The 22,708-nt window shown below is 36.2% G+C and overlaps 1 protein-coding gene across 10 annotated transcripts in view; it reads left to right on the top strand.

Annotated features, from left to right (window-relative positions):
• EVI5 (ecotropic viral integration site 5) overlaps nt 1–20,105 on the top strand; it is a 74,362-nt gene extending 54,257 nt beyond the window's left edge. For 8 of the 10 annotated variants that reach the window (XM_038145161.1, XM_038145167.1, XM_038145163.1 and 5 more), the window contains 2 exons: nt 1,399–1,494; nt 18,837–20,105. In XM_038145161.1, coding sequence (XP_038001089.1) covers nt 1,399–1,494; nt 18,837–19,142 — 402 coding nt within the window. In that variant the 3' untranslated portion in view covers nt 19,143–20,105. Of the gene's footprint in view, nt 1–1,398; nt 1,495–14,427; nt 14,438–17,645; nt 17,652–18,836 lie in introns of all 10 variants that reach the window. The other 2 variants (XM_038145165.1, XM_038145166.1) reach the window with 2 other exon arrangements.
• Nucleotides 20,106–22,708: the final 2,603 nt, after the last annotated feature.

The following is a 22,708-nucleotide window of genomic DNA, read 5'->3' as shown; positions in this document are numbered from 1 at the left end:
ACAGTGATTATGTCAAAATTATTTTTGAGTGATTTGTAATTACCTTGCATACCTCACTGCAAGAAAAACAAACCCTGAAAAAAAGAGGTACTGCTTTGAAATTGCCAATACTGACAGTGTTCTAGATTGTTCTCTTCACCCTGCAAAAGGGTTTGGAAGGTAGCATGTTATCTCTCCTCATAGTTTTGTCCTGAGGTTTCTATTTCAGAGGGATGTTTTAAAGGAACCTCTCCATTAAAGCTTTTTGTCTTATACTTTGATGAACAGTTAACAATTTTCATTCTAAAAGATATTTAACCTCTCTTTGCTAATGACTTTCAATTTGGCTGTTGAAGTAAACTGTTTGCTTTCTTCAAGTGTAATTAAAACTTTAGCAAAATGAGCTATAATAGAAAAACAATATATTCCCATTATATTTGTATTCCTGTAATATATTGCTTATATGTGATTTACAGTCGAGGTAAAGAATTTTATAAAACAGAGATGCTTGCATTCTCTAGAGCTGGTGGTTGCTTCAGAAATAATTTAGCTAGAAAAAGGCAAGAGCAGAGTTGTTCTGCATTTTATTAGTAGCAAGTAGAAGACATGGAGTGCATTCCTCATCAGGGTGATTATTTGTCTCAGATCTGGCAAGTTTGGTTCAGTCACATTAGGATTCCCTTTAGGGACAAGATGGAAACCCATGCTGTAGGCATTCAGTGCAAGTGAAACCTTTTCAAGCATCCTGAGATGTAGGAGCTGCATTTGATTGACAAGTGAGGGAAACATCATATTCATCTTAATCTATTTTTTTGTTTGTTTTGCTTTGGTTTTTTACTTGCCAGTTTTTCTGTATGCCACTGAAGCATTGGTATTAGGGGGCATTCATTTATACTCTCTGGAACTCCTACATGACAAATACCACAATATTTTGGATGTTACAATTCTTCTTACAGGACGAAAGAAGCTTGTCATATGTAGTGTTTCCCAGTGCATGTCCCATAATGCAAGGGAAAAATTGTTTTGTTTAATTGGAGACAAAAGAAAATGTCTTGTTGCTAAATGTAAACTTTACATTAGTGAAAATAAAATATGCTGTGTTCCATGTATTGACAGTGTTCTGTAGGAGTGGTTTACTAAAATGCATTCTCATGTCCATAGGATGTGGATTCCACCTGTGAAGCTGTTAATTCTTTGGGCTCCTCCATAGAATCTGCCTTGTACTGTTGAGAGAGTCAGCTTGGTCTGAGCCACTGTCACATCTAGATACCTGCTGTAACTTCAACCAAACGAAAGTTCTGGGTGGTGTCTGGGAATAGCTTCTGTTTGTGATGAAAATATGCAGACAGTTAAATAAGATTTTTAATATAGTAGATATTTGAATAATTTGAATATGATTCCTTTTTTTAACCAAAACAGAAAGAAGAAGGAAAAATTCAAGGGCAGCTTAATACATCTGATTCTAACCAGTACATCAGAGATCTGAAAGATCAGATAGCTGAGCTGCATCATGAGGTGAGTGATATTATACTACAGTCTCTGATCACTTGTACTTTTTGTCCTTTCACCTGTGGCAGGTTTTGCTTATTTAACAGTTATTACATCTTCAGTACCTGTTTTTGCTGAAGTACATTATTTTAAATGAATGCAATAAAACTCTTCTACATGAATCTTGCCTTTATCTTGGATTGTAAGAGAACAAAATAGTGATTAGTTTTGTGATTTGACATTAAATGAGTTTGACAGTTATGTTCCATCTTGACTTTTTCCTTAATTTTATGAATTGACCATATTCGTGTTGGATTTACTCCATTTGGAACTGCATATGTGAAAATAAGCCCCTTGATGTCTTTATTTGCTACAACTGTTAAGGCCACTATAGTTAGAAACTAAACCTCACTTGTGCAAGTAGAAGAATTCATGCATAAATGTTCTGGTTCTTGCTGTTGCAAGGACAAATTTTATGTGGTAGTATACTGAGATTGCTTAAAAAAAAAAAAGGATGCTTGCTTAATATCAGTTAACAGATTTTTAACTTTTAAACTGCCAAAACCTTCAATCTATGAAATGCCTGTCTTCAAACTTCCTTGCTCTAATAGTTGTAGTAACTTTCTGTTAGTTGAAAAGATCAGAAGGTCTTGAAACCGAAATGGCTTATGTAACTCCTGTGCTCACTGGCTCATTTCAGTTCATGCTGCATTGTGAAGAAATGTCTTTACCTAATACTCCATCATGTGCAAAATGCCTGGTCATCTTTGCAGTAGAGTCTCTTTCTAGCCTTTCCATACACAGCTCTGAGAGTGTTGCTTAAAACCATAGGATTGAAAAGCAATTCAACCCAATTGTTGCCTTTTTGCTTTTATTAAATGAACACATCCTTTCTTTAAGTGTAGATAATGTTTTCATAACAATCTGAGTAGATCCAAGCTTTTAGAATCAATCCCTTGAGACTTATAACACAGTTGAGGAACTTGGAATGTTGTCTATGCTATAGATCACTATTCTATAGATGGAGGAGAGTCTCTAGGGTTATCAGTCCAGCACCTTAATCATTAAGCTCACTTAAAAACAGATTTAAAAATCAATAACTTGGCTTTCTCCATCAAAGCACTCTAATTAGTTTTCTTTGTTGCTTTCTTGAAGAATTCCCAGAAAGCCAGATATTTAGTGTATTTTTGTTTTATGAACAAAATAAGGCACTGTACTGACTTTCCTCTGCTCACTGTAGGTTTAAAAGGTAAGAAACACTGCTTTGGGAAAAAAAGTAGAATTATTCTTGGAAAGCTGTCGCATAATTTTATCTATACAGTCATCTGTTATATGCCTGGCTGAGCAACTGAATTGTCATGAAGGCAGGAAATATCGTACATCTGTAATGAGGATAAGTTAATGTGAACAGGTTGGAAAGAAGATGTTCATAAGCTCACAGAATAATCATAATTCTAAGTAATACCTGTGATTTCCTAAGCAGTTCATTCTAGTGAAATCTTTATCAGCATTTCAATTTGGCAGAAAGGAAATGCTGCGAAGAGCATGAATTTCAACAATAGCAGAGTTTGAGTAGTTCATGTAGAAGAGCACTCCTCTTCCAGATATGTGCTTTGTGGTGGCTAAATTTTTAATTTCCAAGCTAGGTAAACACTATAGGAAGGAAATCATTCTAGGATATATAGGAACAGTAAGAAGAAATGGTTTGACTTGATGATTTTACAGATATTTTCTGACTAGTCGTTCTAGGATTTTATGAAACTCTGTATGTAATAGACGTGTGCTACCTTGGCAGCATTCTGCATGCTTTTTACACAGACTATATTCAGGCCTGGAAGTCTTTGTTTACTAATGACTTACTTTTCCCTTTCTCCCTTACTGTTACCTATTTATTTGTCTAGTTTTTAAATCAAATCTTAAGAAGGAAAGCAGTGTTTCCTGCAGTGTTTCCTCAAAAAGCAAAATCTGAAGAAAATGGCAACAGGAAGAGGCAAAAATGTTTGCTCTCAACTGCTCAATGTTAGAAGTATAATTCAGTCAATGCTAGTTAAATAAACAACTTCCTTAAATCTGCACTGAAGTGTCTTCATGCATACATCCATTAATGGCCATGTTCTTTGTTTTTTGGCTAGCTGCTTTCTGATTCTACTTCTGCAAAAGCTAAAAGAAACGTTACACATTTGCAAATGCATCTTCCTGAAGATAGGGTGATGGTGTATGTGACATGCTGACCACAATCTCCCAACTGGTTAGCATGTAAAAGGCACTGGAAAAGGAACAGAGCTCTTGGTGACTGTATAGTTACCTTCTAATACATTGTAATTGTGTAAATTTAAACTGCACATAAATGCAAATGTTAATTAAAGCAAAACTTATCATTTAAGGCAGGGGTGGGATGGATATGTGTGAAACAAGGTGAAATGTTTTGGCATGGCCATCAATGTTGATTCTGCATATTTAACTTTTTTTCCCTCTCCTGCACTGCATTTTTACAGATTTTTACACCAGAAAAGTTGCAGGTTCTCCATCTAAAATATGGAACAAAATAATGACCAAATCCTGTATTGAATACAAGTAACTGCTGACTAAGTCCATCTTCTGGCTTTTGTATAAACACTATTTTGTGCCTTTGGCCAGCAGTAGGAATGTAAATGTTTCTGTGTCAGTGGAGCCTGGAGGAGCTAAATACTTTAATTGTATTCTATGGTATCATCCATCAGATTGCAATGATACCAACTTGTGGCAACAGCATGATCCATCCTAATTGCAGAATTCTTGTGGAAGGTCTACTGTTCCATCAGTGTTTGCAAGCCAGGCCCAGGGAAATCTAGAATATCAGTGAGGAACACCAATAAGGACATCAGAGAGTCACTATTACTGAGCAGTGTCTAAAGGTGAATTCTTCACTAAAAGGTGGGTTGGGGGTGGGAGTTTGCTGTGGTACAGGTGCAACAAACTGCTGCTGTACCATCTCTCAACTTTCAGGGTGAGAAAAGTTTGGCCCTTAGTATTCAGATATTTCTCTCACTCATTCCAATGTGATAACCTAATCAGCTATGTGTTGGAACTCTACATGCTGTATCAAATGATTAATCAATGGATTCAGATTACAAAGTGCAATTGGTTGGAAGTTTTTGTAAGTATAAACAAAACTTCTGAAAAATCAAATTAATTTTGGTCATCTTTTGCTGAGCTCAAAATTTTGCATGCTTCTTAAGAATAATGTAGCTTGCAGCCAAAAGGATAAATTTCAGCTGCTTTTTTTTACTCACCGAGGAATAGTAATGCTACAATCAAGTCTTCAAATAATATTGTAAGAAGACTTACTTGTAGTAAATTCAAGTTGTGTTCCTGTTACTGAATAAAACTGCACATACTGGAAATCAGTAGTATGGCACCCAAAACTGAAACAATGAGCAACACTGGTATTAAATATACAAGGTAATTAAATAGAAAAAGATGCCTTTTTTCTTACCATTCAAACACTGTAAAATAACTATAAATTGAATTATTGGAATTTTGGCTTGTTCTAACAAGCTGCCTGCCTGATTCCTTTTATGCCTAACCAGAGGATTTCTGTAGGGGTGGTAAGCTGAGTTGAATATTAACTACTTCAGAGTAAGTGTTAAACATGTAGCTGATGGACACTTCAGGAGAACAGACCAAATTTGGAGCTTTGAGAACATTATAACCAGAAGTTGTCAACTTCTGCTCTACTAGGCTTTAGACTTCCATAAACTTCTGCTTTACTGATGAACACTGCAGTGTTAGGTTAATGGCTGGACTCTGTAGAGGCCTTTTCCAACCTTTACAATTCTATGGTTCTGTGCACGTTGTCTTAAATCTACCTACATGAACCTCTTTCTTTGCACTGATTTGAACAACCAAATATGAGTTAAAATATAAATATTAAGTATAATTTGTAATGTTATGTAAAGTAGTGAATTAATTCTTAAATTCCTCAGTGCAGCCATTACTCCACTCAGAAATCAAACACTCTAGATCAATTATTACTTACTTGCATTTTGAATTTTAGTAAACATATTGACTCCCTAGAAAGTTACTGACAGCTATCCTGTAATCTTTTACACAACCTATCAGTATTCAAAGAACAGCTGATGCATAATGAAAGGACACTCCGATTGAAGTATTTCTAGTTAGCCAGTACCTAATCCTGTGATCAGTCATGTGTATTAAGTGCTGTACTTCCTTTCCTCTTTATTGGCTGAGTTTGTGATTTATTTGGCTCAAAGTTGGTAGGTGGTTGTGACTTATGACTTTATTGTTGAAGACTGAAACTGTTGTGAAAACCTGAAATCATCAAGGATCATCACAAACATGACGTCATGATGTAAACTTCTTTGAGAGCTTTCAATATGTACTAGCCTTAGACACACTGCCTTTTCAGAATCTCATGTCCAGTTACCATATGTTCTTTTCATTAATTGAAGTCTTTCCACCTAGCATTTCCTTTCTTTTTCCTTTTCCCTCCCATTCTTAAAGCTATCTCTGCAGCATTCTTGACTTCTAGCTTAGTGGGATTTTAACTTACAATGCTTTCTCATTGTGCAGCCCCAACAGGCTGCAGCTCTTGTGAAACAGCTTTTGTTACTCTTGTCAGTAAGTACAGAAGCTTGGCTGCCCTATATTTGGTACAGGAGAAATAAGGTGTAGTGGTCAGTCTATTCTGTCACTTCACCTCCCAGTTCATGTGCTTTAACTGATGTAACATAAGTGGCTGGAGCACACAGATCATTTAAGGTTGTCTTGTGCTTAGATACTTTCAGGCTGCACCAGGATTGCAAGTGTTTCACAGAAGTTGCCTTTGCTTAGATACAGAAATGTTACGTGAAAGCAACTTCTGTGAAACATTTTTACTGCTTTAGACACTAGCTCACTAAGCAGGTAGTACTGAAGTAAAGCTGTTAAGCTCTGTGGAAATGAATACGTTGGAAGTTTGGCCTGTTACAAGTTTCCATTAAGTAAATTTGAAGGTTTAAGAAAAACTGTGACTGTTGAACAAGCTGTTGTTCTTTTAAACACAAATCATATTCTGGAGAAACAAGGAGGAGGTTGTTTGTAGTTTCCCACCTTTTCCTTTTGATTCAAACTGAATGGAATTAAATGATTTATAAACTGCTGAAGTTCTGCATTTCATGCACTACCACTCTGTATGTGCAGTCACTTCATATATATTACCCAGCAGCTGCTTCTGCTTCCTGTTGGATGTTGCAAGGCTTGTATGTGTTACCTAGATTACAGGAGTGGTACAAAAGATTAGAATTGATGTGCTTACCCACAAACTACACTGGCAGACCACAAGACACCTTTGGAGACAAAAGCAAGTGGTTTCCAGTCTTTCAGACTTTGTGATTTAGGACTGAAGTGCTTAAGTTTAAGTTGTTTCACATGAAATTTTACAAAGTTTGCCATTGTCGCACTGTTAGGTGATTTTTGTTGCTCTTGGAATCCTTTAATGTGTTTGTTTTGCTGTAAAATTTCAGGTTTTTATCTTTATGTACTATAGCATTTCACATGTAGATTTGGTTTAAACTTATGACAGTTTTCATATTAAAAGCTGAATTCTGCCTAACATGTCACTTGTACAAAAGCAAGTAACCTCTACAGTTTGGGATTGCAGATGTGTATTGGCTGTCTGTGTTAGAGGACAACTTTATGAAGGCAACAGCAACATACACAACATACAGTGCTTCCTTTACTTAAGACATTCTTTCCTCAGGAAGTAGGAATATGGGTGTTGAAGATAGCCTATTTTTCAGTTTTACTATGACATCTGTGCATCTGCACGGACTATTCCACCTGCCATGAATCTAGAGAGGTGGAGTTTAGGAAGAATATTGTGAAAGTACCACTACATGTTTTGTCTTTTTTTTTTTTGTGCATGCATCTGCTATTGACCAATGGCAGAGGGAGAATACAGCATTTTCTCCTAGCTCTTTCTTTCTAGTGAGATATCCTCTTGACAAATAATTAGTTGCAATATTTTGAGAAGAAGCAAGGATGATGTGCAAACCTTATGCAGGTGTTTGATATTTGAATGAAAACCAAAATTCTGATGTTAGTGTGATACACTGGTCCAACATTTAGAAACTGCAACTTGTCCAACATGGACAAGTTAATGATATCTCAGCATGGCTGATGGAAAATAACAAGATGGCAAATAACTGGAGCATTACTGTTCTGCCAAAATAATTCTCAGGCATTTATAATACTTTATAATTGTACCTTTAAGTGAAATTCTAGAGATTAATTTCTTGCATTTTGACAGTGCAGAAAATGGGCTGTTTTTAAAGGTATTTCCCATTTCAGTATCTGAAAACTTGGTGGCTCTTTGAAGAAGTAGAGAGCATTAGTTTACTACTCTTCCATTTCCACATAGGTGTAGTTTATCTAGGAATGGATGTGATATTATGTCTTAAGAACCTAATGCAGTCAGTAAGATTCTGATATAGGTGTTATCTCTTGCTCTGATCATGCTCCTGGTGAGCTAACATTTTAAGATTGGCTTAATGAAAAGAGATATAAAAGTTGGAGATTAAATACTATGCTTTTAAAAGATTTTGCTTGTGTAAATAAAATTCAAGACACTTTAAGTAATGACTTTGAGGATGAATAATGTATAAGTTGTGACCAACAGAGTAATTTGTTTTGTGACTGAATTAAGGATACATCTTGCAAGTTGCATTAGGTTTCTAGGCTTTCACTGCTGAAATTAAAATGGAGATGGGAAATTGAACTTGTTGCACATCAGTGTGAAGGATTAAAAACAATTCACCTATATGGACCACACTATTAATACCTAAATAAAATTCAATGCACTATAGTACCCAGAATGAAATATTAAACCACATCAACAGTTCCTTTAGTCTTAAATACCATAAACTTATATGGTAGGTAAACTCTGTTTTAAAGCTGTCAAATTATTTCTTCCTTGTATTTTTTATTGTTAGCTAATAATCTTAAATCAGTTAGTGATTCTGGGCCGCAGCACAGATTGATCAAGGTTGTCCCCTGAAGAGATGAGGGTATGTCTTTACAAGCAGCGAAATGATGATTTCTGCACTGGTCGTAGATGAGAACAAAATTATGATACTGCTTGTGGCCCATTGGAGTAGCACAAGATGGGCTGGCTTCTAGCAGATTCCTAGCTCCTATCTCTCTCATAATAATTGCATCTGGGCTTGATGATGGGATACCAGTGGGAAGCAATATTCCTTTCCTCTGTTAATTTTATTATTAGGCTTCCATTGAATCAAATTCAATGCTTACCAAATCAAATGTTTTCTTATCTGAAGCACCACTAGACTAACATTCAGAAGCAGAGCAAATAACTTGGAGTAAGTAACATAGCTTTCATAATGGAGATGAGGAGTGACTGGGGAAAGTGAATTCTAGTTGAAGTTCAACCTACTAGAAATTTCTCAAGTTCTCTGAGACATACTTAGAGAGTGATGGATAGTAGCGGATAGATCATACACACAAATGAGAATGAGAGAAGATCAAATTTATCACCATTTAAGTACCTGAGGAACAGAAATAGGTAACATTTCTTTTATCAGAACTAAGGCAAAACCAGCAAGGGTCAAAATGTCTCATCCTCTTTCTGTAATATATGCAATTAGATATGACATTCTTTTACTCAGTCTCTTGCCAAGTTATTTTCCCCTCTTCCATTTCTTCTGGAAGAAGTGTACTATTCGTTTTTCATGTAGTGCAAGCACAACTACATTTGTCTCTTGGAAACTGTCATTTTACTTGCTTACTTTGATAAAACCAGCTAAGATTTGTGCGATCCATTCCAGTCAATTTTTACTTCAGTCAATTGTTTTCCCTTCATAGCTCTCAGTAATGTTGGTTGAAAGTCCTGTATTAACTCTTGTAAAGCACTTGTGTCTCAATCCAGACTAGAGTCACATTAACATCTTCTAATAGATTTTTTACTAGACAAGTGCTTTCAAAATATGTGACTCTTTATAAATGTTTTCTTTCTTGATAAGAAATGTTGTCCCTGAAAGGAAATATGTTAGCCCTCAGATTTAAAGAGTAAGCATTTCTGCTTGTGGTGGAAGTTTATAGCACAATAAATCATGTGCTTTTTTTTTACCATATCTTGCAAGAACAGTTGGAGAAGAGATGATCAGATTTTTCCCTCCCCACAAATAAAGCTCTTGCAAGAACAGCTAAAAAATGTAGTTGCTTTACTAGTATGTGTCAAAGTTACAGAATGTCTGTGCTGGCAGAGTCTGATTTAAGTGGTTGTGGTCAGTCTGAGGAACCTGTGATGTGATAAGATAGCGTTTGTGAGGTCATGTGGTTTGCAAACACCCAATCTAATGTAGCAGCTTTGTCTACACAGGATAGTTAAATATATACTCTATACTTCAGAAAAGTGAATTGCTTTATTCCATTAACTCAGCTTGTCCTTAAAAGAGTTAGAGATGTTATACTGGCTTGATAGTACCCAGATTATTACTGAAAGACTGGACTGATTGGGAGATTTAATTATTCAGTAGCTTTCTCCAATTTAATTGCCCTTAATAAAGAAACTGTCTCACTAAATAAGGAATCGACAGGCAGATGGAATATACAATGGAATCCCTGTATATTTATAACAATCATTTTTAAATTCAATTAACTTTGAGTTGTCACAGTGTAATTAACACAGACTTGTTACACTTGCCCTTAATGACAGTATTGATTCCATAATGATGGTACTTCATTCCATGAATTGTCATCTTTATGTCAGATAAGGTTGATTCCTCTCCCTCCCCCTGGGTAACAGCATCAACAAAATATTTTCCATCCCTCGTGAGGATGAAGAAAACCTCTAAATGTGATCAATATAACCAGGACAGTGGTGTAATCTGTCCTTAAATGGAACAGGTATCACTTTGTTTACTTGGATGAGGGCAATGGCTTTTGGTATGAATCTTAACTGTTTTGCTGCCACTAGTGACAGATTGAATTCAGTGCTAAAATAAATGAAGATCGGTGATTGCTGGTTTTATAAACATTTTCCCTCTTCTTTGTCCTGACTGTATCCTACACATCACAACTCCAGATCTGTCTTGCTGAGCAGTGTAATAGTTCTTGATTGCAGCATTAGAGATAAATATAGCTAGCTATAATTAATTACACAGTGTCCTTTAAATTTTGTATGGATTGCCAAAGCATGTAAACTGATCAGAGATTAAGTTATTTCTTTATCATGGCATTATAATGTTCTTGATTGTTGAAGCTGTGTGACCTGTCTGCTTTCCTGACTAGAGCTATGTCAGGGTCTGTCATGTTTTTCTGCCTATAAATCAAATTTTGGGGATTGAAAAATGGAGGAATTGAGGTTCTACTGGTTTATCTGAGTAGTTGTTCCTTGCAAAAACTGTGTATTAGCACCCATACACAGGTGCCAGCTCTTGGAGAAAACAAGCTCAGAAGATTGCTATTTGTTAGTTTGTTATAGGTCTCTGTAAGCTTATCTGAATATAAACAGGCAAACAGTGGAAATGTGGTGGAAACACCTCCCAAAATTCTTTTATCAGTTTGAGTGGCAGCCAGCACAGATGAAAGTAGTTTCTGCAATCAGGGGCAGAAATGTTACTTAGTCCATTTAGAAATGCTGAGTTTAAGTCCTGCTTTTAAATGACAGGGTAAAAGTGTGAAATGCTCATTTCCTGTAACTGTTGCCTGTAATGGGTGCATTTTCAGTCTCTATCAGCCAGTACATTCTAGTTAATACTTGAGGTTTCAGTGACATTTGTATTTATAGATGCATACGGTAGGGAGAAGGAGTATTGAGATTTAGGTGTTTTCTTGAACGTAGTAATTGCAGTACATTAAATGTGATTGCACTGCTGTTTTAAAATATTTTTGTTGCTGTGTCCTCCCACCAAACAAACACTTCTATTACAGCTTCTTGTAGAAAGAGTTTCTGGGAAGTTTCTATAAATAACTAGCTAGTAGGTAGAAGGAAAATTCCTAGGCCTGTCATCCTGGAACTTCCTTTGGAATTGCACACAGTCTCGCTACAACAAACCTGTCAGCTCTTATAAAAATTCCCTCAAGAAATAAAACCTGACACAGTTACTAAATACTGACTTCTTTTCAAAATAGCATTTAAGTTGGGTATTCCTCAGTGCTGTTGCTATTTCAATTGAATATTTGATACCTAACTTCAAAGTTAAACTTGATTAGACTGCACTAGATCAAAACCAGATACTTAACCATATAGTGCAGTGATCAAAAAGTCATGACCTCCCATTGATCGCTTTATTGGTTTCCTGTTCTGATTCACTGGAAACCTTCTGGTCTGAACACTTGTTGCTGGTTTTAGTCTTTGTCACGTTTACAGTGCAGCAGACTTGTCTATGGTAAAACTGATATACAACATACATTTAATTTAACATCATATTTCATTTTAGCTCAAGTACTCTCAAAATAACAATGTTGAAAAAACCCACTTTTTATTAAAAACTTCAGTAAAGAAATTTAAGAGTACATTCAGAGCAGTATGAAATAAACATGTGGTCAACTGGAGTTGAGCTCCAGTAGATTTTATTCTGTAGTTTTATTTAAGCTTCCTGACAGTTACAGAGATTTTGTAATGCACTTTGCATTACTCTTAGACTGAATATGACTTACGAAAGCTGGCAATTTAAAACAGAAGCCAAATATTTAAATGCTGATTAAAAAAACCCCAAAGCCTGAAATTACTCGGTCTTGGAAATTCTCTGCTGCTCTTTTGCTTTTCACTTACAACACACTGGAGGGGTTTTATCTCTTTTTCGTGGTATGGTCTGCAAAATTAATTTGAGATAAATATTTCAGGTTGTATAGCAATATGTTGGTCATCCTTTTAAAAGTATGAGTTTCAAAAATAAAGATAATAGTTTCCTTAAACAGGAGACTTCAGTAATTAATCGCATACACAATCTTGGTTTCCAAGTAGCTAATGATGAGTGGGGCAGATTCAATTAATGCTGTAGTACCTTATGACTGTTGCTTTTAAGCCTACTGTAGATGGAAAAAGGAAAAAAAAAAGTCAGTCCAGAGCCTCTCTGGGTTTTTTAACTTTTAAGAATAGCAGCCATACTGGCACAGCCAGAAAAAGGAGCCTAGGTCTGTTCAGGTGTTTAATATTGTCATTTACCACTGTTCTGGCTTGGGCCCACAGTAGGATTATCCAGCCTGGAGTTTACTGCTTGCTCTGATTTCTGATGAGCTACTCTTGCCAGTTTCAAGGGTTTTTTGCTGCAATTACTTGAAGAAGTGAGAAGTGGATAAATGATACTGCAGCTATATTAGATTGAATCAGTTTATAAACTCAAAAAATCACAGAATCACAGAATTAACTAGGTTGAAAAAGACCTTTGAGATTATTGAGTCCAATCTATGACCTAACACCACCTTACCAATTAGACCATGGTACTAACTGCTGCATCCAGTCTTAAACCCCTCCAGGGATAGTGACTCTGCCACCTCCCTGGGCAGCCCTTTCCAATGCCCATGCACTCTTTTTGAGTAGTGTTTTTTCCTCATGTCCAGCCTAAACTTCCCCTGGCACAGCTTAAGATTTTGTCCTCTTGTCCTGCTGCTGGTTGCCTGGGAGAAGACCTCCTCCTGTCCAGGCTTAACAACCCCAGTGCCCATAGCTGGTTGTGTTCGAGACCTTTTGCCAGGCTTGTTGCCCTTCTCTGGATGTGTCTGAGCATCTCAACATCCCTTCTAAATTGAGGGGCCCAGGTCTGAAAACAGCACTTGAAGTGCAGCCTAACCAGTGCTGAGTACAGGGGAAGAATGGCTTCTGCATTGTAATACCTGCTGGATGTAATATTTGTTTGGACTGATATTTGTGTCCTTAATGGCAATGCATTTCCTACTAATTCTGTTGGAGATGCTCCACTTACTTGATTTGCTGTGATATGCATTTTTCCAAAAGAAGTTAGTGGGAGTGTTTTTAAAGAAGTGATAGTGTACTACTGTATGCCTTAAACTGGAGTCATCTTATTGCAATAGGAGAGTCATCACTAAGTAGCAGTCAGCTGTTAAGTAGGATAAGGGATCCCATTAGATGCTGTGGACAGTCTCAGGAATTTTTAAGAATTCCAATTAATTTGCTGTTTTTCATGTTAAATGTGATTATAATTTAATAGATCGTAACTGATTTTTAAATTGACTTGTAATTTTCTAAATCTCTATTTTCATGGTGCCAAGTTGACAATTTTTTCTGAATTATAGGAAAGGTATTTGAAAATCCTTATGACTTGTTTCTTCAGCTGAATGTGGTTAGATCATATTTTCAGCAGCCATTCTAGTTTTCTTTTGAATCATGTTTGGGTTTTAGGTAGGAAATCTTATGAAGAGTTTCAAATGTTACTAAGGTTAGAACAAATAAAGAGGGAACTCTGATTTTTAGATTCCTCTTCTTACAAGTAAAAGTACTGAGAATTCAGGATCTTTATTCTTTAAATAAACATTTAAATTTATATACTGCCTTCTGCCAAAACCAATTTTATTCACCCAAGGCAGTGGTCACATTTCCATCTCACTTGTGTATGTCTTGGTTTTATAGTTTATATTTACTCATTGGAATTGAGTAAATTTCAATAATTAATTACTGATCGAAACCTTTTAAAGGGAGCAGACAGTAGCATTTTAGTTCCACTTTTCACCACTGAACTCCTAGCTTAAAACCTCACAGGTTGCAACATAAAAATGTCTCCCAGAGCTTAAGTCAAACTCTTTCACAAAGTCCCACTTGAAAGCTTAACCTATGTTCCCTTCTCAAAAAACCCAAAGGGTATTAGAAATATAACTTGCTTGCAACTGACCATCACCCTTCAAACTTGATTCTATGATTTAATATGGAACACCTTTTGAATTGTTTAAAACTTCTAAATTTCTCTTTACTGTTTCTCCTTCATGCCTGGCTTGATGAGGCAGTCAGCATCAGGTAAGAAAGTTTATTTTAAGGTTCAAGGATCTGATAGCCTTTTTTCAGCTCTGCTATATTTGTGGAAGTACACTGTTACCTGATAAGAGTATGTACAGTTTTTTCATACATTGACCAGTAGACATACAGTTTGTCTTTAAAATGCTGAATTCTTTAGACACAAGAAGGTATATAAATGTGCACGTTATTAAGACTTTGTTTTTGATTCAGCTGGCTTTTGAAGGGATAATAATGATATATATTTTGATCATATAATGTTGTTAACCCTTTGAAATGTCCTAAAGACTATGGGAATGTGTTGTAGTGAAAACTTGGGTTGAAGTTGCAGTCATCTAGACAATATGACCTGGATTTGAGAATTAAAAGCAAAACACATGGGATTTACCAGACCTGGTTTATTATTGGTTGCGCTTTTTAAATTTTTTTTTTTAGAGATCAGATTTGAGATTCTTGCAAACTGAAGCAGTAAAAAACAGGTTCCTTTAAATGTTACTTGTTGGAGTGACAGAGATCTAGTTCCCTTCACATGAAGGAAGGCCAGACCCAAAACTGAAAGCCTTTAACCAATATCGACTGTATAAAAGAGAAGAGAAACTAAGAGACCCTGGGGTGCAAGTCCATACTTTGCTCAACATGGCTGTAGTTCCTTCAGGGATAAGTATAGAGTAGAACTAGGGTGTGGGGGGAGTGTTTGGGCTGCATCCGCACATCCTGCTTTCCAAGCTCTTAGTTGGATTTCCCGTTGTCTCAATATGCTTGGCTAGATGAATGGCAAGATCTTAGCCTAATCCTTTAGTTCCTACCTTAAGCTATTTTCCCATGTTCAAATAAAACACTGACAACAAGAATCTCAAGTCTGCCTTTAAAAGCTGACAAATTGGTTTCAGTGTGAATAAGGTGGTTGTTCATCTGTTGCAAAATCTAAGCCATACCTACACTATGGCAAACATACAATTGATAGTTACAAATCAGGAAAGATGGTTTCAGTTGGTATTGAGTCCTCTGACACTGGCTTAGCATGCAGCACAAGCCAAATCAGACAAGGCAACATTGGGCATTAAAAGAAACTATATTAAAAACCATGTAAAGGGAGTTGTATCTAGATGGATGTAGAGAATTTAAAAAAGGTCTGTAGGAAAGTTAAATGGAACTGAATGATGGTTGTCTTAACACCTGTTTATGAGAGGCTAAAATGGATTGGAAGTTATCTGCTCTAGAGAGGAAACTGAAGAAGGTACTAGTATGATGTTAAGTTTCAGAATAATGACCACAGAACTGCTTTACACCACTTTTTCCTGCATTATTAGAATCTGGGGGCACTGACTAAAACAAGTACATTAGTTTAAAATAAATAAAGGAATTTCTGGAATTTACTGCCACAGGAAGATGTGGAGGTAGACAGCAAATTATATGATCAGTCAGGGACGGCTGATCTATAAACATCTGCTGAAGCAGCTAGAAAAAGATTTCGCTCATATTTGCTACAACAGCTTCTGGCCAAGTGAATGGAGGCTTGGTAATATGAATGTCCTGTTGTCACTGGTGGAGACACCATATTAGGCTGATGGACCATTGTCCTGAGCCAATAGTACAGTAATGTTCCTCCCTTGAAAAAAGATACTGCTTTTTCTTTTGTAAGTGTAGAGCCTCACTTGCTAGACTGTAAAATTATATGAGAGTACAAAATTTAATTTTAGGAAACCTCAGTTTTAGAGCTTTACACTGGCATTAGCCGCTGGCATTTAATTGCATTGGAGTGCAGGCTGTCTGCAAGTTGTTTCAAATGCTCTGAGAAGCCATACAAAGCCATCTTGTTGTAGTAAAAATTCCAAATAATCGAGCTCCTTCGGAAATGCTCCTGAACAAATAGTGGGTTGAAGGGCCCCTGAACAATCTTCAACTATGAAAGTACACTTGCCCTTGTCAGTGCAGCCTAGCATGCTGTTGGCCTTCCTCACTGCCCAGGGATGGTGTGGATTTGAGTTAGCTTTCCTTGTGTCAGGATCCCATTGTCCTCTTCAGCGGTGTTGCTCTCCAGCCTCTTGATCCTCATAATACAAACAAGGTCTGTGCCACAGTGCTCTGGCTGAGGTGGCCATTTGTGAAGCAGACAGAAATTCTGGAGCTCTCTGACCATTGATGAATGTGTAGTGTGGATTCTCTGCAGTATATGTTTCTTCACAGCAGTCTGTTTCCCCTTACACGCGAGGAGTGCTTAAGAAAAAAGGCAGGCAAGTGTAAAGCTGCAGATCAAAAGTGTTTCTGGAAAGTCGGAGATTTGTTATTCTAACAAAAGGATGCACAAAGATAACACAGTGTTTTCTGAGACTCCCTTTAGGAACTGGCAAAGGCTGTGTCTGTTCATGATTATCTTCACCAACAGCAGTTTCCACAGACTCCCATTTGGAACAGTTGCTGCCTAAAACCATGAAACCATGATTTTGTCATGTTACCTAAATAACTTCATCTAAAGGTATCATGTTTAAGTCTTCAGAAAAACAGTTGAAGTCATTGGCTTGGCTTTCTGAGTGTTCCAAACAACTAACATTGAGTATCAGCTTTATAATTTCAGGTGAACCAATGGCTTAACTGCACAGACCTAAAAGCATATAATTTCTTATTCTAATATGAAGTTTGTAGTCACTTGTACAGCAGTTCTTTTTTTTCCTGTGGTAAGGGTGGAGAGAAATTGTTGGGTTTCTGTGTTTTATTTTCCTAGTGACTAAAATTGATAGCTGTTTTGGAAAATTCATGTGTAGCTAATCTGATCATATTGCAGGATATTTTCAGGAATAATATTTCTAAATAACACAAGAATTTCTGTACCAGGCTTTCTGCATCTAGATATATAAGCTAGTAAAAATTATCTATTCCAGATATATTTGTATTTGATATAAGCTGGTGTTACTGGCATCATGAGTTATGCTGTACAAGTGTGGAGCTCTGTTTTTCTTGTGTACAAAGTCCTCAGGAAACAACAGCAGCCTATGTGTATGTGAAGAAAATGCAAAAAACTAATATTAGTATGCATAGTAACCACAAAGGTTTAGATCTACATCATGTACCCATATTCTTAACAGGGATTTTTTGCTATAACATCAAAAGTTGGAGTTTTTACGTGCTAACATGCAATTTAATGGCTTCTAGCATGATTATGACTCTTGTGATCTTTTTTCAACTCCTTTTTTATTCTCATCTTCTGCACAAGCCCATGGTAAGTACAGAGATGCCTTCTTCCCCAAATGGACAGGTAAAAATCTCCTATTGGTGTAGATACCGAGAACATACAAGCACTTCTTACTTATCAAATTAATACAGCTTCAGATTTCTGAAACATCAAACAGATTTTGGTAAAGAGACTCTTCAGCATTTTATTTCTTCTGTTCTCCAGGTCTCTTACTGTAAAAAGCTGCTTCCAAATTAGCACTAGGTGCATCTTTTGAGTTTTTAGAGTGACATCAGGAAGGTTCTATAATCCATTTTTAATGTTTATCTGCATCCTTGGGATTTTTTATTTTAATATCTCAGACTGTCAAACTGACCCTGAGGTATTTTCTACTAAAAGCTAACAAAAATTAAATTCTAGATCAAACAAGCCAAAATACCACAAAAACAACCAAGCTCCAGAATGTCTTCTGGAGTTGCAGTTATTTTTCATTAAATTAATAAGGGATTTGCCAAACCTTATTGCTTTGGGTCTTAGTATTGAGTAGTTTGAATGCATGGTTGAAATTGTGTATCACTCTGCAGCACATTGAATTAAAATTTTATCTGTCCACGGTCAGACAATAATTTTTTTTTTTGTTTGATGTTCTCTTAAAATTGCAGCTACAATCTCTGTATGCTGCACAGAGATGTTTCTCTCATACTACTTGATGTGAAATCTCATTGGATCCGAATTAGATAATTAAGACACCTAATGTTACAATGTAGACTGAATTAAACGTGCTCTTGGGGATTTTTTCTGTCACTCTGAGAAGCTGGCAATATTTACTTGGGACCTTGTTCACTGAAGGGGGTGCTTTCTCAAATAAGAAATCAGGCAATATCAGAAAGAATGGAGCTGTAAAAATAAAATGTTAAGGCCAAAAGTGCTGTAGAAGCAAATAGGGCACTCTAGAGGATAGAAACCATCCTTGTGGGGATATTAGAGATGCAGTAAAAGCAGAATCTCTCATTGCTGATTCTAGGTACCTTGATTATTAAGCCTTAAAACTGTAATACTCAAAGTGATCATCAAATGTGCTACTTCTGATCTTTCATTTTATCCAGTAAGAGTTCACTTAGGCATTTCTTGAAAATGCAGTTGTTTTTTTTGGTTTGGTTTTTGTTGTTTGGGTTTTTTTATTGCTGGACTCTTGAGCTGTGATTAACTGTCAACTTCCAATTTTTCTAACAGATCAAATGTCTAAAAGGCCAGAGAAACTTCTCAGACCAACCCACTTTTGATGGGATTCACATTGTCAACCATTTCACAGGAGATGATGAATCATTTCATTCTTCTGATGAAGATTTTATAACTAACTCCATACAGGAGAGTGGGGTGAACTTTCATCTTCCCAGGAGGACTGGTCAGATGTCTTTGGATCACACACTTGTAGACAGCAGTGACAGTGATACTGAGGAAAGTGCCCTTCAGACTGGGAATTCAGACAAGATGGTTTCTAAGCAGAGAAGAACAGAATCTTACTCTACTACTGTGTGATTATCACTGTGACTAGCACTGAAGACTTCCATATTTCTTTAAGGCTGAAATTTTGAGGGAACTGAAACCATCCAGCAGTTGGTTTAGGTAACTATTGGATTTGGTCTGGCCTGTGATACATACAAGTACTGTCTATCTGCCTTCTCTCTTTGCCAAATCTTGCTAATGACATACCATTGCCATAAAACAGGCTGGGACGAAGTTGATGGATGACAGTTTTGACAGTATTACTGAATGTTCTTTGGTTTAGAAACTGCAAATATATTATTTCTTTAATGTGTAAGAAGGAGTTTTGCTGTTCACAAACACAGGAATTATTTTCCTCAAAAGAAATTGCTTTTGTGCAATATTTTATGCTCTGAACAAATGTGTATGTTTTACGTTATCCTTTTGTGATCAAGATGGACCCTAGTAAACCATCTGATCATGACACATATATATATATAATTATCTTATGCTTCTCAATTAGTTTTGTTTTTTACTAAAGTTATTGGATGCCCACAGAAGGCTTGAAAGGCAAGCCTTTATCTGTACTACTTCATATATGCAAATAATGGTCACTAATGTCATAAAGGTGTTTTTCACCATTTTCACTTAAATCTATGTGCATCTGCTTTTGATGTTGCTAAATAATAAATGGTCTGGATATGTTAATTACAATAATGTTTATTTTGTACATATTTATGTATCTACACCAAGCTGAAAATGTACATTACTCCATTTTATATGAGGAATGTAAATGTTGCGATATTACTGTCTCTGGTATTCTAACAGGAAAATGAATTCTGTATATACACACTAAAAGTGAATTACTAAATAAAGGCAAAACACTAACTTTGCATTAAGTTTCAGCCTAGCTACACTAACAGGCTCATGTCAGAAATGCTTGTTCAAAACACTATTGACTGAAATCTTTTACCTTCATGTATATGTAATGAAAATAAATTTTTCATGATTTAACAATGTTGCAGCATTTACTGTTTAGTCCCTTCCACGCTATAGTCCTTGGTTACCACATAGTTACTTGCGGGCTCTGGCTAGGTTCAAATAAGGTGAAGCATTATTCATGTCTTAGTTTTAATAAAGACACGGTCAGTGTAGTGGAAATACAAACATTCCTCTTAAGAGTTTATATTACAGAGCTATCTAGGAAATGAACTATTGGTGCTACCACCAAATAGCTGTGATTGAGTAAAGCCGTAAGAGCTGAGCTGAGCACTCTGCTTCCAGTCTCCTGAAAACTGAGATCCGGTCAAACAGCCTGAGCTTCTTGAACAGAACAAGATATATACTGTTGTCATATGAACATTTACCTGCACTTGCAGACACATTCTAGAGTCAAGAATCTTTTGTTATTGCCATCCTATTGCCTATGTAATTAAGCAATCCTTAAGACTTTAGCATGTTTGCAACTGTTCTATTAAATAAAATGTAATGATGCAGACGTTTGGTACTGTTAGGCAGTGTGTATGTTGACTGGCTTGCTACCCACAAGAAGCAGTGTAGTTGTTTAAAATTGCAGGAAGTGTGGAAGTGTTCTGCTGAATGCATCTCCTAGTCCCATTAGGCATTTCCTTTCCCTTTATTTCAAATGTGTTTTCAGAAAGAAACAGCACGACTAGGAGATAACAAACACTCAAAGAATTATAGACAAGAGAGAAGACTGTATGGAAACAGCATATTATGGGCATCTCAACAATATTGATAACAATATATCTGCCTAGGTGCAATCTAATTTAAATCTTCAAGTGTGTAGGTAACAAATTCCAAATTACTGATTTCTGCAGCTCTTAACTTATTTCAGTATTTCTGCCAAATTTCCCCACATCCTACCAGTGAATATGTAGCTCCAAGTACAGCCTGTGGAAATTGTCACTTTTGACTTGGATTAGCTGAGTGATTCTTATTCCTGTGGAAAATGTCATGTATGCAAAATCAAATCAGGAGCACTTTGTTAACAAATGAGTAACAGTTGTCTTCTTTCCTTCCGATGAGCATTTGCTAACTTATGTTTGCACCTGGATTATTGTTGCCCAAGAGGATAGGTGACAAATGTCTTGTTGCCAGTCATCAATACCAGCTGCAAGCTTCTCTTAAAGGTAATGATCTGTAATAAGTGGCAAGAGTAAAATTCAGTTGGAGTGCCATAAACACTCTGTCTGTTTGAATAGTGAAGTGTTATGATTTTGCAATAACTGCCTTACAGTTCAAGTGATAGCAAATGACATTAGATGGCAAGGGTTATTTCCTGAACCTTTGTGGTTTTAAAGTACACAAATAGAATAAATACTGATACTGAACAATAGGATAAATAAAAATATGCAGAAGTCCTTATCCACCTGACTACATCTCTTCTAGTGATAAAAGTGAATCACTGAACACACTGCAGTTTCAGACTTGGTTATACACTGACTATCCTGGAAAGACAGCCCAGGGTAGGTTCTTCAGAATCATTCTGCTTTTTCTCCAAGTCTTCTGGCAAATAAAGCACACTAATCTCTTTGCCTATGTACATTATAATTTGACTATACATCAGAATAGTGACAAATCATTAACATAATAGACAATATATATAATAATGTGTCCAGAAATAAAACATGCTAATCATGCTGCGCACCATGACCTTTCTTTCATTACCTTCTAAAAAACATTTCTATTTGCTTAGATTTGCTCTTGCATGCAGGCTGGAAAAGCTCAATATGAATACTAAAAGCATAAGGTAAAAAAGCGTGTAAACATGAAAATTCAGATTCCTGAATATGCAAGTTCTACAGCTGGGAAGACAGGAGGAATAGGGAAGGGGACTGCCCTGCTATACGTGGAGTTTTTGTGAAAATCACATTTTATGTTTGGTAGTGAAAATGGTTCTGATTTTCCCAATCTGATAATCAAGTGTCTTCGCTAATCACAGAATCCTCAACATGTTCTTATTTCTCCACATGAGAGGAGTGACTATTTTAGGTACTAATAGCATTTATCATTATACCTCTTCCAAGTCATTTCATGTGTTAGAAGGTTGTAGCATTTATGAAAAATTTGTAATGTGACTAGTTGTGGAGTTAAGAAACATGTATTGCATTCGCAGCTCAACAACTATTTGTTCACTTGGGTCAGGTTTTTTTGTTGTTTCTTAACAAAAAGCAGGCATCATCTGTATACACATCCACAAAATACTATTTTCCACTAAATTCAATTTTCAACTGCATGTGCAATTTCTATATTAACTAAAATACATTGCTACAAAAAAGGATTAAAAGAAGCATTCACATTGGAGTTTGCATAAATTGATCAAAACCACTTTGTACGTCCTGCTATTGAACTCGATTAGTAGTTAATCCTTTTGTGGAACTGCAACACAAAAGGAGCTGCATGTTTTTCTGAGGTATTAATGTGATCACTGTTTGATACCAGAGACAGTGCTAGGGACTTAGTGAAACTTGATGCTTAAACACTTAAGCTAGAATGACTTTAAGATATGTTAGCATAAAAATATCCACATTTTATACATGATGTGCTGCTAATTTCCCCTACCCCTAGAGGCTCCAAACAACATAATTCACTTGGAG

The sequence above is a fragment of the Motacilla alba genome, chromosome 8, assembly GCF_015832195.1.
Source record: "Motacilla alba alba isolate MOTALB_02 chromosome 8, Motacilla_alba_V1.0_pri, whole genome shotgun sequence".
NCBI classification, from domain to species: Eukaryota; Metazoa; Chordata; class Aves; order Passeriformes; family Motacillidae; genus Motacilla; species Motacilla alba.
This window is presented reverse-complemented; position numbering and strand designations above follow the sequence as displayed.